At 38.1% G+C, this 17,149-nt stretch overlaps 1 protein-coding gene across 3 annotated transcripts in view; it reads left to right on the forward strand.

Moving 5' to 3' along the window:
* USP24 (ubiquitin specific peptidase 24) overlaps positions 1 to 17,149 on the forward strand; it is a 137,763-nt gene that overhangs the window by 54,929 nt on the left and 65,685 nt on the right. For all 3 annotated transcript variants that reach the window (XR_011995997.1, XM_072730826.1, XM_072730825.1), the window contains exons 14-28: positions 67 to 162; positions 255 to 416; positions 612 to 659; positions 5,951 to 6,058; positions 6,863 to 7,012; positions 7,629 to 7,760; positions 8,601 to 8,712; positions 9,787 to 9,863; positions 11,074 to 11,214; positions 11,381 to 11,434; positions 12,480 to 12,595; positions 15,428 to 15,494; positions 15,611 to 15,721; positions 16,567 to 16,665; positions 16,771 to 16,944. Coding sequence is in view for 2 of the 3 variants with exons in the window: in XM_072730826.1 (XP_072586927.1) it covers positions 67 to 162; positions 255 to 416; positions 612 to 659; positions 5,951 to 6,058; positions 6,863 to 7,012; positions 7,629 to 7,760; positions 8,601 to 8,712; positions 9,787 to 9,863; positions 11,074 to 11,214; positions 11,381 to 11,434; positions 12,480 to 12,595; positions 15,428 to 15,494; positions 15,611 to 15,721; positions 16,567 to 16,665; positions 16,771 to 16,944 (1,647 nt within the window). In the remaining variant the exon portion in view is untranslated. The remainder of the gene's footprint in view (positions 1 to 66; positions 163 to 254; positions 417 to 611; positions 660 to 5,950; positions 6,059 to 6,862; positions 7,013 to 7,628; positions 7,761 to 8,600; positions 8,713 to 9,786; positions 9,864 to 11,073; positions 11,215 to 11,380; positions 11,435 to 12,479; positions 12,596 to 15,427; positions 15,495 to 15,610; positions 15,722 to 16,566; positions 16,666 to 16,770; positions 16,945 to 17,149) is intronic.

A 17,149-nucleotide genomic window follows, 5' to 3' on the forward strand; every position in this document is an offset into this window, starting at 1 on the left:
TTAACTAAAATGTAAAGTTTTGCCCATTTGATAAAATTGGATTGTCTGGTCTTTTCCATTCCCCAGAGCTGGGAGACTGAAAGTGATCGAGTAAGACAGAAGCTGTTGAGTCTGATCGGACGAATAGGCCGGGAGGCTCGCTTTGAGACCACTTCTGGAAAGGCAGGAGAATCAAATTAATCTTTCCAGCTACAAATACTTCATGTGGTCTTACTGATGTTGGGGCCGGCTCATCTTGTATGGCATCATTGCAGGTGTTAGATGTACTCTGGGAGCTGGCGCATCTTCCAACCCTGCCCAGTAGCCTTATTCAGCAAGCCTTGGAAGAGCACCTGACAATCCTTAGTGATGCGTATGCGGTGAAAGAAGCAATCAAGAGGAGCTACATCATTAAGTGCATCGAAGATATTAAAAGGGTTGGTTTCATCTTTGGTCTGGTTTTGTTATCAGAATAATAGTATTGTAATTAGAGCCAAATAATTTTCTTAGCCCTATTATGTAAATTAAATTCAATGTCCTACCTGGAAACTCTTGCCTTAGAGTCCAGGATTGGGAAATCATAGGCACCCCTTTTACCAGGTCACTTATATTTCTCTTAAAATTAATTTCAGCCTGGAGAATGGTCAGGGTTGGAAAAAAACAAGAAGGATGGATTCAAGGTAAGAATTTACAGATGGAACCGCCTAAAAGGTATACTAATTTAATAATTTCTTTTAATAAGCAATATCATAATTTTAAGATAATAGTCTATTTTGGTGTTTCTTTGAGTAATGTTCAGATAGAAACTGTTGTTTAAATATTTACGAACCCAAGGTCACACATTCACAGAGTAGTTTCATTCTGTTGTTTCCATAAAATTATAAGACCTTTAATGTAGTTTTTTCTTTTGTAAATTAAATGGAAAGTCTGCACAACTTTAGTAAGTACAATGGATTCTGCATAAGTATTTTGCCCGTTTTTCTGCCATGAGGAAGAAACGGAGGAAGGTCATAGAGTAAGAAGGAAGAGAAAAGGGAAGAAAGAGGTTCATTCAGTGCTGGCACAGGGTCATTTTTCAGGTGCCTGGTTCAGAGGTGTTCATAAATTCCTAGTGAGTCCTGCTGCTGGGGTCTGATGCTAGAAGGTGGTCTTGGGTAGCGACTGTTGTGGGAGGCTTCCCCCTCAGGGCTCTGGCCTCCAGGTTGCTGAGGACTTTTAGGGGCTGTGTTTTGACAGTGTGTTTAGCAGACTGAACAGTGATGACTGCAGCTCTCCTGTCACTCCAGTGCTTCAGCATCCAGTCCATGTGCTCCGAGGGAGCCAATTGCAAAACTGCTCACTAGAGTGATGTTCCCTGAGCAGTGCCTGCCTCTGGCCGAGGCTTTCAGGCTGCCCAGACCAAGAGCCTCATAGCGGGAGTGATTGCTAAAATTTTACTGTAATGTAAGAAGAGGTTTTGGTGAATAGCTAGTGGCTTAATAGTTTCATTAGTTAAACATTTTTCTTGGCTTTCATTAATGCATATTTCTCTAAAGGATCTTGAATACTGCTAATTTTTATTGGTGGATTCAGAGACTCTTAGATCATGTTAAGAGACTGTGGTGATTCCGTGGGCTTTTAGTGATAGTTAGTTATAAAGTTTAGTTGGGGATACTTAAGACCTTGATGTTTTATATTTCTGACACTGAAATTTGATCAAGTGAATTTTCAACATGTAATCTAGCTTTCTAGATTTTTAAAGTCACTCACAGACCAGAGCTGATGATGCTCAGGTTATGAGGAATCATTCCTTTAATTCAACAACATCGCTGTCATTCTTAGATATAGTTTGAATTTTTCCAGTTTCCTCAGTTCAGCAGTTGGGATAATTTATTGTAGCCTCTGTCTTTACGCTTGAACCTCATCCAGTTACATGAGGAGTTTAGATCCTTCAGTAGTGATGATGAAGAGGAAAAGGGTATCTGTAGAAAAAGAGTCTTTTCTTCCCACTAACAGCTACATTTCTTTATAAATGTGAGGTGTCCTTGCTGAAGAGACTGTTCTTTCCCTGCAGGGAAATGGCTTTTGAAAACAGAAACCCCTTCCCACAGTCTGTTCCTTCCTTGGTGCTGCTCGGCCAGCAGTACTCCGCTCTCCCAGTCAGCGGCATCCCTGAATCTTTACTGCTTCTCTGCAGTCACTTCACTCATGCCTGTTGTTTTAGACAGAACTCAGAGCAGCAGGGCTATTTTTGGAGTCATTTTGTGAGACTTGATAAGCGTACTCTTCCTTTTTTATCTCCCACTGCTCCCAGTAGAAATTCTGATGGACCATCATTACATTCCAAGTAACAGTACCTTGCATTTACATAGCACTTTGTAGTGAACTAAGTGCTCTCGCAGATGCTCTCTGGAAGTACACACGGCTGAGGGGGGCAGTGGGAAGATCAAAGCCCCCTGGGTACGACTCCAGGCAGGGGGGTGAGTTATATACTGCCACTAAAGGTGTTTTTCTATGCTATGCCCTTTCCTGCCAGGCAGCAAGGTGGGCTGACTGGGGATTATGTCTCCCTGCCAGGCTACACAGAAACTAAGCAAAGGGTAAGACAAGATCACCCACCTCTTACCCCCCTCCCGCCCTCAGCTACCTCTGTTCCCCCCACTGATTCCCCTTCCCTCTGCTTTTGACACTCTTAAAATTCCCAAACTCCACTGTTGTGTTCAGAAACTCTGCCCTTTATTTCTTCACTTTATTTCTGTAGATTCCGCCAGGATGCTCTTGGCTCCCTTGGTCCTCTTTCCTTTGCTTCCTTTATACCTTCCGCTGTTTACCCCCAACCCTCTCCCTCTTATTTCACTTCTTTTTTCCTTCAATTAAAAAGTTTAAATGTACTCATTTAAAAAACAAATTTACTAAACCAAAAAAGTCACTTTTACTCCAGTAGCGGTGTTTGCATCTGCCCTAAGCCATTCTCCTAAGGCTCCCCCAGCACAGGGCCTGGCAGCTCCCACGTAGATGCCCGTCCTTCCTCTGAACCCTCCCCTTCACCCTGTGAGGACTCTAAAATCATTGCTTGCCAACAGCAGAGTGGCCTCTACCTGCCCAAACATGTAATTGAAAGCAAAAGTAGCAAGAGGTCCTCAGTACAGTCTCACAGTGATGTGGTTAAGCACAGGAGGAAATACTTTTTTATAAATGTCCTCCTGTGCAAAAATTGATACTTCAAATCTAGGTAAATGGCTAGGTCTGGAAGAGTAAGATAGATGAGGAAGTGGGGATGTTGAGCTTTGGGAAGAGAATTCAAGAAAGAGTATGAACATGTTCTCCAGACTTAGATTGTGGGAGAGAAGTTTGATTCCACTGACTTTATGTCTCCCAAGAAGTCACGGGAGGCATGTTTTCAATATAAGAGGGCAGCAAACTTTCTATGAGACCAGTCTGCCATCGAATGCACTGCCTCCTGACTTCCTCGTCACAGGAGACACTAAGAGAATAGTCATTTAACAAAAGTGAGTGAGGATTTAGGTGTAGGTTTACAGGCTGCACCAATTGACCTCCTGAGGCTTCATCTAACATTGAGTGTCTCATTTGGACATAGCGTCACCTCTTACTTATGAAACCTCAGCTCCGTTACCAGGCATTACCAAATATGCTCATTTTAATTGTTCACCACAGTCTTTTGGTAACTGGAGAAAAATAATTTAAATTTTTCTTGTAACTTAGCAACATAGTGTCATAGATACAATGGAATAAATGACATCTTTCCTGTTTGCTAAACTTTAGAAAGGTTATATCAAATATAGTTTTTAAATTCCGATTTTATATGATTTCCTTTATTTTATTGGATAGTGAGCAACTTTCAAAGGATGATTTTCTATGTTAAAGATATTCTAGCCATAATTGACTTAGTTTGTCATAGTGATGCTTTTTAATATATCTGATTATTTGCTGAAGGATTCATATTTATATCCTAATGTTTATAATTCTTTTGGTAGGTATGAGTTTGGACTTAAGCCCTTAGAGTTTTATTCTTTGTCATTTTGTAACTTTTATATTTTAGCTGAAATACATAGGTTAGTCTTGCAAACAGTTGGCCTTTAGTATATACCCTATTTCTCTGATTCTAAGATGCCCGTGATTGCAACCTCTGCATCACAGACCTTGTAAGTTGGGGAAGAAGAAAAAAAGAAATCACACATTTTAGTTTTACCATTCATTTGTTTAAATTCATACTGAGTCCGAATCTAAGCCTCTTTTTGACCAGTATGCACAGCGTCGCTGGCACAATGCTTTTCATTATCTAGAGTAGTGATTTTGACCTCTGAAATTTCTAAGAGTAATGGTATCATTTTGAGGCATGGGAAGAATATGATATTTTTGTGTCCTTGTCCTTTTTTTGTAAAACTCAAGCTGCTTTTTTCCTTAATGGAGTTGTGTTGTATATACTACAGGATAAATAGCTTCTCTTGAATTATGGGTACACCTTTGGACAGAGACATTTAGTGCTGGGTGACAAAGCCCTTCATAGGGTATGAGTCTGTCACACCATATTCTCCTGGCTGTGAGAAATGCTTTAGACCGAGACTATTGGCAGTTTTCTTTGCTTTTAGTTGAATTGACAGACAGGACAGGCTAGTCAGTGTTACATCATAGTGTCATCTTTTTGATAAGAGTTCAAAAAATCCGTGATCTAAACTTAAAAAGCCATCCTTGCTTGGTGCTCCATAAATGGAGTCAGAATTAAAATGACGGGTAGATGAACAAAGTACCTTTCATATGCAGCTAAGGGTACACATTACTCAGGTAAGGACAGCTATGTCAGAACTCATTCCTACACCTAGTGGCTGCTAAGTTACTTTTGACAAAATTGTAAGACGTGTCAATTTCAGAAATGTTGAAATTTATAAAACCTGTATCTTAGAATCCAGGAAATATGGTATTTGCTGATTGATTGGCTAATCCTCAAGAAAACCAGTATTGTTTTTGATGATAGCTCTCTCTCATATATATATATTGGGTAGTGCAATGCTTTCCTGCCAGAGATCGAAAGCATATTTTTCAAAAGTATTTTTTTCCACCTCATAAAGATCTTCATCTTATAGTAACACTTAAGGAAGGAAGTTTTAAAAATAGAAGCAAAATTCAGCCTTTAAAATAAAGGCTAAGGACTTAAAACTTTTACTCAGTTTTTTAGAGATTTAATGGGTAATTTGATTAATAGTGTTAAATGGACAGTCTTCCAAATTTTATAAATGTTTTAGTTCGAAAGAGGCTACGTATTAAAGAGCAGTTCTCTTTTTAAAGATTATTTCACAAACAGCAGACTTTTCAGATATGTACTGTGAAAGATCTGGATTGTCATGTACCAGCTTAAGAAATAATATTTGAAAGTGTTTATGAAAAATATAAAGTATAAATGTAAAGTGGCTGTGATAATTAATAAAAATAGAACTCTCTTCTTGCAAAATTGTTTTAACTAGGACATACAAGCAGACCACGAGTATTTTCTTGAATATTAAACCACTGTTGGTATCTTGATCATATCATTGGTATCTTAATCATATAATTATAGAAAGTCATATTTTTATACAATTTTATTTACCAGCCAGTTCAGTATTAGCCATGGTAGATTTTGGCCATCAGTTTATTTCATTCCATCAACACATCCTAGCAGCCCATGCTACTTCATCTATCCTCTGAAGTTGCTAATTCCTTGTCGTCTGTTGTTTGCTGATGTACCCCTGTACATTTACTGTCACTTCACATCCACTCCTGTTTGCAATTCTTGGCCTTAGGAAATTGCATGCAGAGTAAGAAGTTGAAGACTGAATTATGAATGCATGGAGATGAGCTCTAAATGAGCGGTGTGAAGAGAAAAATAATAGAATGTGTAGCCATAAAACCTAATTGACTTGGGAAATTTTTATAGCTAATAAACATAGCCTGCCGTTTATTGCGAGATTTAACTAATGTAACTTCTTTTTAACTCTAGTCATCTCAGCTTAATAATCCCCAGTTTGTGTGGGTGGTGCCAGCTTTGCGTCAGCTCCACGAGATCACCCGCTCGTTTATAAAACAGACCTATCAAAAGCAAGACAAGGTAAGAGAAGAACCCTATCTGATGAGTATACAGTTACAGACCCAACTTTTAAAATAACAAAACATAAAGAGATTTATGTTGAGTTTTATGGTTGCTGTTTTACATTTTTATGATTATTAATATAGTTCATTTATATTCTCTAATAATCTTGAGTTTAAACATCATTCTGCTTTCATTTTAATGGAGCTTTTCTTTTGATATATCCTGAACTCATTTCCTTAATTTATTGGAATGATTATGCAGTTTTTAAAAGTTAGAATAGTATTTTAGAAACTGTTTGGAAAGATGTAAAGACATTTGATCTTTAGATTTCTTTAAGGACCTGGAGCCTCCTTGGTGTGAGAAACTTCAGAAGAAAGATCAGGGGAAGTACATAAGCACTGAAATAGTTCTTTTGAAAGTCATCTTTTAAAAAAAAACCCAGGGGTACCTGGGTGGCTCCGCAGTTGAGTGGCTGCCTTTGGCTCAGGGCGTGATCCCAGGGTCCTGGGATTGAGTCCTGCATCAGGCTCCCTGCAGGGAGCTTGCTTCTCCCTCTGCCTGTGTCTCTGCCTTTCCCTCTGTGTCTCTCATGAATAAATAAATAAAATCTTAAAAAAAAAACTCTAAAAGCAAAAAATTAGAGAAGTTTATTAATTCCCTTCATTCTAGTTATGTGTATGCTAGATGTAGGAATAGGAGTGAGGATGCCCTTATATTTGCTGTCCCTCCCTCACCTAGGACCACATGCTAAAACAGAAGCTTGTGTTAAACTGACAAAATCACTGAAAATTCTCATACCATTTTTTTGTTGTTTTTGCCAAGAGCATTATTCAAGACTTGAAGAAAAATTTTGAAATTGTAAAATTAGTAACGGGAAGTTTGATAGCTTGTCATCGACTTGCAGCCGCTGTGGCTGGACCCGGAGGCTTAACTGGTTCAACACTGGTGGATGGCCGCTACACTTACCGGGAGGTATCTGGCATTGTGCTTTTGTGTTGTGATTTACAGCATTCCTTTGGCTTTTTACACTTGAACTATAAAATAATATTTGTTGGGTGTCAACTCTGAAAGAGGTGGCATAAGGTAGCTTTGTTGTAATGGAACAGTTTTGTGTTTTGAATCATTTTAAAATAAAAGTTGAGAAAATTGTTATTTGTGGATAAATCTTTCAGTAAATTACCCAAGAAATACATACGATAAAGTGATAAAGATAACCACCTTTCTTTTGTTTTTCATCTGAAATAATAATTGTCAATCCTGTGGGAAATTTATTAGCAACATTTGTTTTTAAAAATTAGAAAAAAATCTTAACTCATCACTTGTGAGTTTGTGGTGTTTTACTTTGAGATTGCTGAAATGATGTTTTACTGACATCCTGAGTCAACTGGAATTCATAATAGACTTGATGAAGTAGTTTCCACTACATTGTGCTGTCACCTTATAAACAGATGTCTCATGTTTATTTTATGCTAAATTATATGAGAAAGCATTAGGTAAAAGTCTTTTTTAATTAAAAAAAATTTTTTTAATTTTATTTTTAGGTAGGGATGCCTGGAGTTAACTAATTAGCATTTACTTCTTTTTGCAGTATTTAGAGGCCCATCTAAAATTCCTAGCATTTTTCTTGCAAGAAGCTACTCTGTATCTGGGTTGGAATCGTGCCAAGGAAATCTGGGAGTGTCTTGTGACTGGCCAAGATGTTTGTGAATTAGATAGAGAGGTAAGAAGATGGTAGTGTGGATATAACATAAGGCAGAGTGGGACTTAAATATTTTACCTTTTTTTGTCTCATTTTCTGTGGGTCTCACATCTTTAATTCTAAACACTTCTCAATTTGCTAAGCATACATTTATACTAATAGGCCAGGAACTGTAAGTGCTGAAAAAAATTTTTGCGTAACATATATCTGTGACTTAAATGTATGGGTTTTTTGGTAATCTTATACCATTCTGGATAAAACCAAATTTAAAGTGAGCACAGCTATAGAGTTATTGGTATGTCTTGTATTTTTTCTTTCTCCCATGGAATTAATTTGAAGTTGACAACCAAAAACTTGGAGTTTCTGTAATGATGTTGTACCCCCAAAACACAAGAATAAATGCCTACACAGATTTTTTTTTAACTGTAATTAAACAGCTGAAAATAGATTAAACCAGGAGCAGAACACCTGACTTGGCTTACTTTAACAATGAATTGCTGTTTGCTTTAATCATTTTACAGAATTATAACTGCTTCACAGCATTGTTGAAAAGACTATGTATATGCCCTTGCCTAGTACAGTGGCTGGCACATAGCAAGGCTTGTTAATAAACATTAGTGGAGAAGCCCAAGTATAAACTCAATTGAACAATGTGAGTCTGTATTTGCGTTATCTGGGAGAAAGGTTGCTAGTAACTGCTTTATTTAGTTCCAGAGTTCCAGGCATTTCGGTTTTCAGTGGTATTTCATCAATAAATATTGTTGAAGAATTAAACATAACTTACCTTCACTCTCCACTTTTGGAAAATGTATTTGCCTGAAATGGATTTTAGTTATAGGTAACATTTGTCTTGATCCACAGATGTGTTTTGAATGGTTTACAAAAGGGCAACATGATCTCGAAAGTGATGTTCAGCAGCAGCTTTTCAAGGAGAAAATTCTTAAATTGGAGTCCTACGAAATCACAATGAATGGTAGGAAAACAACTTAAAATCTTTTTTTCTCAGTTTTTTAAGAAAATTTATCCTTTCCTTTCCTTCTGAGTCCCTTCTCAGAAGCAGCTAAATAGTCCGGAATATCCTTCCAGACTTTTCCTTACATCTATATAAACATATGTTTATATACACTGATAAATTCCTTTCTATATGAATGTTATGATTAATCTTAAATTATATGGCCCAATCGCCCAAATTGTCAAATGGTAGCACCTATCAGTATTTCATTCCATTTTATGGCTAATATTCCATTGTATGGATATACCACATTTTATCTATCCGTTTGTCAGTTGATTGGCATTGGGTCATTACCACTTTTTGGCTGTGATCAATAATGCCACCGTGAGCATTTATGTGTAAGTTTATGTGTAGGCATTAGTTTTTATGTCTCTCAGGTGGATAGATAGCTAGGGGTGGAAGTATATCCTGTAACTAATCTTTGAAGAACTGTGAAACAAGTTTGCAAAGTGGCTGCACTACTTTATAATCCTACCAGCACCATCTAAGGGGTTCAGTTCCTTCACAACTTCACCAATATGTGTAATTGGCACTTGCCTTTGTTCCAGCTGTCCTGATGTGTGTCAGGTGTTACCTTGTGGTTTCGGTCTGTATTTCCCTGATGACTGATAACTGAGCATCTGTATGTATGTTTATTGACTGCGTGCATACATTCTTTGGAGAAATGTCTGTTCATACCTTTTGTTCATTATGAATTGGGTTGTTTGTCTTTATTGTTGAGTTGTAATTTCTGCATAGTAGCTCCTCATCAGGTACATGATTTGCAAATATTTTGTCTCACTCGGCAGATAGTCTTTTCACAATCTTGTGGTCCTTTGAAACACAAAGTTCTTGATTTTGATGAGATCCAATTTATCTGTTTTTTCATGTGTTGCTTGTACTTTTGGTACCATGTCTAACAAACCACTGCCTGATCTGAGGTCTTAAAGATTTATGTCTGTTTTGTCCTGAGACTTACATTTTGGACTGAGTCTTTTCATTGATTATCTGTGGTACTTAGAATGCATCAATATATCGGACCTTCTTTAATTTCAGGTTTTAACTTATTTAAGACTTTTTTTGAAAATGTGAATCTTTGCGATCATCGATTGAAACGACAAGGAGCTCAGTTGGTGAGTATATTATTTTGAAATCTAGGTAATTTGGGTAATCTAGTAAAACATGGCCAAAAAAAAGTGTTGTAATTGTGAGAAAACATGACTTTTGTTGAAGAACAGGCATCTCCTCAACCTCTACACTGACAGTAGAGCTTCTCTTAGAGTGTAGCAGAGGCCCCCTTTCTAGCACAGGGACACCTCATCAGCTGTCTGAGAGAGGACAGGTGACTTCTCAAATCCCTGCGGCAGCCAGCAGCCTCCTGGGGTGAGGTGAATGCAGGGTAGGGATAGTTTCATTGAAGCTTCCAACTTTTCAGATCCCGTAACAGACATGTTCCTAAAAAGTGACATCTTTAATTCTGAAGATGAGTCTTCAGTTTATCGCAGTGGCAGGGATTTCGGGAGAAGATTTTAAGAACAATTAATGAGGCAGGAAAGTGAGGATCTGTAGAATGTGTATATATATATACATACATATATATATATATATATATATATATAGTGTATTTTTACATATGCACTTAGGAAAGACAAAAAAATAAGTCTTTTTTCTAAGACATTTTTCTTTTGATTCAAGACCTGACTTTCTGGATGGTAAGAATTTTTACAAGATCTCGTGAGGCCTGGATCCTGTCATTTAAACTGAGCTTTAGGGAGAGCAGATTGAGCCTCAAGGATTATTAGCCAATTCTAGCCTGGCTCTGTTACCTTGTGGAGAAAAAACTCCTGAAGATGGTGCCCACCTCACTCCTGTGCTGTTCCTGCTTCTGTAGCCTATCTTGGTAGATTTCCAGCTTGGGTTTAGGAATATGTGGGGAAGAAAACTCTCCATATCTATCCTGGTTGCCATGGACATAGCCCAGTGTTTCTGTGGTTGGTTGTTTTTTGTTTTAAAGTTCCAAATCAGTACAAAAGTACACTCCTATGTAGCTTGGTTTTTGCAGCCTTAATTCATATTAAACTGAAAGGTACAGACTTAGTGATACAATAAAAAATAATTGTGTGTATGGGTGCCTGGGTGGCTCAGCGGGCAGGGCGTGATCCTGGGGTCCTGGTATTGAGTCCCACATCGGGCTTCCTGCATGGAGCCTGCTTCTCCCTCTGCTTGTGTCTCGGCCTCTCTCTTTGTGTCTCTCATGAATAAATAAATAAAATATTTTTTAAAAAGTAATTGTGTGTAATTTTATGACCTTGGTGTGCTCTGTAATTTTTTTTTTTTAAACAGTATGTAGAAAAGCTGGAATTGATAGGAATGGATTTCATTTGGAAAATAGCCATGGAATCACCTGATGAAGAAATTGCTAATGAAGCTATTCAGTTAATCATAAACTATAGTTACATTAACCTGAATCCTAGATTAAAAAAGGTGGGTGCTCATACCCAGAACAGAAGATTATATATATTTTCTATTGATAAGTTCTGACCCTTGGTATGCCTGAAAATTGGCTGTTTTATTTTGATGTTTTGTCCTTAATAACGATTTTAACTAAATGTCATACTAATCTTAATTTCCTTATATCTCTTCCTTTTAGGATTCTGTATCATTACATAAGAAATTTATTGCTGATTGTTACACAAGATTAGAAGTGAGTGATAAATTTCATTTAAATTTGTTGAAATAAGTGCTTTGATTTTTTTCCTTTTATAATTTTATATTTGGGATTGTGTAAAATGTTGATATTTGTGACTGCATTCTATTGAAGAATTTGTTAACCATACCTTATTGTCACATAAGGAAAAGAGACATTTGCCTTGATTCCCCCAGTACAGAAATGTCCTTTATAGGAAAGCTTTCCTTCTCTTTCCACCCCTGTTCCCCACTCTACTCACTGCCCCCTCTTTTGGGGTGTAGGAACTATCTTCAGAAAATAGGTCTACTATATATTCCACATTTCTAATAGATTCTTTACTCCTTTTTCTTTTTCTGTCCAGGAATTTCATGTAAGAACTCGCTTTTCCCACCCTTCCCCATGTTTCAGCCAAGATTATATCTTAAAGGCTATTAAAGGCCATAGCAGGCCACTCAGTAGTAGATTGTATTGGTTGTTTTGGTCCGTTAGCAGCCTGCTCTGAGATGCTATCTCACACATACTTCCAGTGCCTTATCTCTCACAGGATGGTTAAAGCATTAAACAGTCATTTGCATTTTTAATTTGTGCTTAAATTTTATATCTAATGAAGAATATTCCAAAAACATATGCTACTTCCCCCAAATGTCGATAAATTAAACCATCTGATGACAATTATGTGCTCGAATCTGTACAGGATTTTCCAAGTGGTGACTTCCATCCAAATATGTCATCATAAAAAACATTTAAAGTATTCAAGTACCTCATTTAGGTGAGGTATCATTTAAGTTTTAACATATGTAGAACAGTAGTTCTCAGCTGGGAGTTATTTTGCCTCCCAGAGATCATTTGGCGATGTCCAGAGACCTTTTTGGTTGTCACAGCCAGAGAGTCCCCACTGATACCTAGTAGAAGGTGGGTAGTGACTAGAGGTCACAGATTTTGCCAAACATCCTGCAAAGTGCAGGACACCCTCCAGAACAAAAAGTTTCCGGGCCAAGATCACAATAGGGCTGGGGTTTTGAGAAACCCTGATATAGAATGATTGTTTCCTGTTTCACAGGCAGCCAGTTCAGCACTTGGTGGCCCCACTCTGACGCATGCTGTGACTAGAGCAACTAAAATGCTTACAGCAACTGCTATGCCAACTGTAGCAACATCAGTTCAGTCTCCATATAGGTAAGTGTGCAGAAATTAAAGTACACACTTGCATGATGCAGGAAAAAAATGTGTTTATATATATCTATATATACACACATATATACACATATATATAAATTTTTTTCAGATTGATATATATATGAAAAAAAACTGGTTGCTTTTTTTTGAAGATGTCTCAATTGTTGCTTTCCTCATTTTATATCCTAATTTTTGCAGATAGTCATATCCTGAGAAATTTGTACGTCCCCATCGTACTTCCCCAAATCTCTATACTCTCCCTGAAGATCTGTATGTCATCATCACCACCACCCAAGTATTGCTCTCCCCGATTCCCTGCCTAATGGACAACTTCTGCTGTTTTGTTTCCCTTTTTTTGAAATATTTGAATATTTGAAATATTTACTTAGACATAACTTTTCTCCTTGTACCCAAGTCCAGGGCTTTAACAGCATAAGCAAAATGAAATTGAAGATGATGGTTAATTAAAATTATGCATTATAATATCATCATAGTTAAAATATTTACTTAGAATTATTTTTCAAAATAATTTTTAATAAGAACCTTATCCCCAGAAATTTGTGTTCAGACTTGGAACTGACATCTCTTACCTCGTGTTTAGTGTTTGCAGATTATCAGTGAGATCTGAATTCATTGTTTGCTATAGTTGTTTGATATGGTAAGGAACGTAGATGAATATTTAGAAACATTAAACTGAAGGAACTCAAATGCTCCTGTGAGGTTTACAAGCCTTTCATTCTTAGTAAGCAGTGTACAACCAGTAAACCTTGGCAGGTGCTCAGAACAGGGTTTTACTGTGTTGCCCTCTAGTGATGAGTGCTCAGGTTGTCTCTACTTCTGGAATGTCTTAATGCGTGTATTTATGTTCTTTATTTTTATTTACAGTTCTTTTTTCTTTTTAAAGCCTTCCTTTATAGAAACGGAATCAAAACAATACCTCACATTCTTTGTCTTTTTAAAATGAGTTGAGTACTGTATAGCAGTGTATTATTAATATGACAGATGCCTATAAAACTCAGCCTTCTCGGACCTCTTTTTAAAATGCCAGTAAGTAGAGTGCCAGTCTGGCTCAGTTGGTAGAGCATGTGACTCTTGGTCTTGGGGTTGTAGGTTCGAACCCCACGTTGGCTGTAGAAATTACTTAAAAATAAAATTTTACGAAAAATGGTTAAAATGGCAGAAAGTGATTATAGATTCAGCTCGTGATAAGAACAGTAACACAACTTTTGCATTCCCACACAAAGTCAAATAGACTTTCACTGAGAATGTGTGTTAAGAATTCCTAATTACATGTTTATAAGATGCAGTTCACCTCTGTGCCTAGGTCCTTAAAGATTCATTTGTCTGAAAAAACGGAATAGAAATACACTTCTAAACTACTGAATTGGGATTTCCAAACTGCAGCATCTTTAAAGAAATGTGGTTTTCATTTCTGTCTTTTTAAAGTGATTTTTATTCTGAATCAGTTCATGTTTGAATGCCTACAGAGCAAAACCACAGGATAGTTTTTAACCATTCTTGTTATAAACTCTAAATACTGTTAATAGGAGTATATAGTTTCAAAGTTGCATTTGAAACAGGATATTATCTTTGATCTTATTTCTGGTTTTGAAAGAACTTCCCAATGACCATCATTGTTCCATCATTTGAGGAGGAGGAATTATTCTCTCAGCCCTACAGTATTCTGCAGTGGTGTCTGTGATTTAACTCATTATTGAGGCACAGTTCATTTATTATAGCATTGAGATATTTCCTAAAGATTTTCTATCTCAGTATCAAATTCTAGTCTTGTCCATAGCCTGGAAGGATTTAGAACTCTGTTAAATATATTTAACAGAACTATTAAAATGTGTTTAACCAACTCTTTTTAGAGTGAAAATTCTGCTAACAGCAAACCAGACCCAATTGTTAGAAAATAGTAGTACCCTTTTCAGATTTAGAAATATCCCTATTTGAAATGCCTAGACTTTCTGGAATAGCACATGTTTAAATTAAGGGCACTTAGATTTTCATCTCTTGATGTTAACACGTGTAATATTCTCTTTTATAAAATATGAAGCTGTGAATATATAAGCTGCTGGATGTCAGAGTCCTATGAATTCAGATAATAAGTAATATTCCCTAAGACCAAAAGGGACCTCAGGTCTCATTTTCAGATGTGCTAGAGCTACACACTTCCTTGCCATATGTTGCCTGTCCTAGAGATGGTTGTCTCCTGATGTATGGTGATTTCTTAAGCGCTTTAAAAATTGGTGGGATAATAAATTCTTACCCTTTTATGTTTTACCTATACAGAATGTTCATTTAAACCAAATAAACAATTGTTTGTCCTTTGCTTCCTCCTCATTCCCTGGCTCATTAAAACAGCAGATGTTATTGGTGGTCTGCTTACTGGTTTGCATTTGTCTTCTGATTTTCAGGCAGTTCAGAATTTTGTGAGAGTCCATGTGTTTACTTAATTATGTGGCATATTTTCATTGTAAGATGATGAGACTCAGGCTTACTGATAGTTCATTCTTGGTGGAATGATGGACAAATAGACCTGGAGGCCCAGGTCCCCTATTTATGGAATAGCTGTATAAAAAGAGAGGGCAGAACAGGAGAGGGAACACGGAGATGCAGGGGCTGGCTTGTCCTTCCTGACTCCATGGGCGTCAGCTGCCATGGCTGTAAGCTGGTCTAGCCATCTCTCCCTTGGGTACGGGGGTAGTTGAGTCTTTGCGAATGTCAGCCTTTGACCAGTGAGTGCTGACTGTGTGGTTCTGATGAAGCAGATTGGAATCGAGCAATTCACTTCAAATACGTTCAAAAAAATTTTTTTTGAATCCGTAGATCCACTAAACTTGTAATAATCGAGAGACTTTTGCTTCTGGCAGAACGCTATGTGATCACTATCGAGGTAAGCCTCTCTTTTTAAAGCCACTTTGTCATCATTGTGCATTGTGTGTATTTCTCAGAAGTCTAACAATGATGCTGTGCACCTGACTTGTTTGATGTGTATTTATTTTTTTCAAGGATTTTTACTCTGTTCCACGAACTATTCTACCTCATGGCGCCTCATTTCATGGACATCTTTTAACTCTCAATGTTACGTATGAATCTACCAAAGATACCTTCACTGTAGAGGTAGGTTTACGTTAAGCCCTGGAGCCATTCTCGTATCTTCTTGTTACTTTCACAAGAGCACTGTGAGTTGGGATAGCTGCATGAGCAACTATTCTACAAGCTGTTTGGTCCATAAATTTAGACAAAAGACATGCAGCAAAAAGGAACTGATGGGGTATAAGCAGTCTCATAAGTAAGCATGTAATATAACATCAGGTGGCAAAGAGTGTTATGAAGAATAAGTAAGAATAAAGCTGGATAATTTAGTAGAGAGTGATGTGTATATGTGAAATATAAAAAAGACGGGCAGGGAAGTTCTCTCTGAGGTGGTGACATTTGTTTTTTGTTTTTTAAAGATATTACTTATTTATTTATGAGAGAAAGAGAGAAAAAGAAGCAGAGACAGAAGCAGGCTCTGTGGGACTTGATCCCGGGTCTCCAGGATTAGGCCCTGGGCTGAAGACGGCGCTAAACCGCTGAGCTACCCGGGCTGCCCAGGTGGTGACCTTTGAACAAAGATGGAATGAAGTGACAAGAGGCCATTTCTGGGGAAGCACATTCCAAGCAAAGGGAGCAGCAGGGACAGAGGCCCTGCTGTGGGACTTGTATGGCTTGTTCAGTGACAGGCAGGGTAGCTGGTGTGATGGACCACAGAGAGAACAGGAGAGAGTGGAGGCTCCACAGCAGGACTTAAGGTCTGATTCATGCAAGATGGCGAATACAGGGTGGGAAAGCAGATGTATAATTACTGCAGAAGGGGAGCCTCCCAGAATCTTTTATGTGGGTTTTCTGCTGCGTTCCTGGCTTGTGGAATAGCACCTGGTACCCAGTCCATCCTCACAGCAGTGTTTCATTTTATCATGCAGGCTCACAGTAATGAGACCATAGGAAGTGTGCGGTGGAAGATAGCCAAGCAGTTGTGCTCACCTGTGGACAACATACAGATATTTACCAACGATAGTCTGGTAGGTTTAAGCCAACCATCTGTGGCCTTTCCGCCAGACATCCGAACCTTTGTCCTGCCCCCCCACCCCCCCCCGCCCCGGTCATTAAGAAACCACTTTTTGCAGCTGACGGTGAATAAAGATCAAAAGCTCCTCCACCAGCTGGGCTTTTCCGATGAACAGATCCTCACAGTGAAGACTTCAGGCAGTGGGACCCCTTCCGGGAGCTCCGCAGACTCCTCAACCAGCTCCAGCAGCAGCAGCAGTGGGGTCTTCAGCTCCTCGTACGCCATGGAACAGGTATGGGGTGATAGTCCAATGATAAGTCAGAACTGAGTAAGCTTCATGCTCGTGCCTTTAGCACATATAGACTTGGGTGACTGGGTCATTTCCTCTAGACAAGTCCTGATTGATGAGGTTCCTCACACAGGAATAAGCGTAGACAGAGGAGAGCTCAAAGGATCAAGCCAGGGAGCCCCTTTGTATAGGGATTGAGGGTGAAGAG

The sequence above is a fragment of the Vulpes vulpes genome, chromosome 12, assembly GCF_048418805.1.
Source record: "Vulpes vulpes isolate BD-2025 chromosome 12, VulVul3, whole genome shotgun sequence".
Classification (NCBI taxonomy): domain Eukaryota; kingdom Metazoa; phylum Chordata; class Mammalia; order Carnivora; family Canidae; genus Vulpes; species Vulpes vulpes.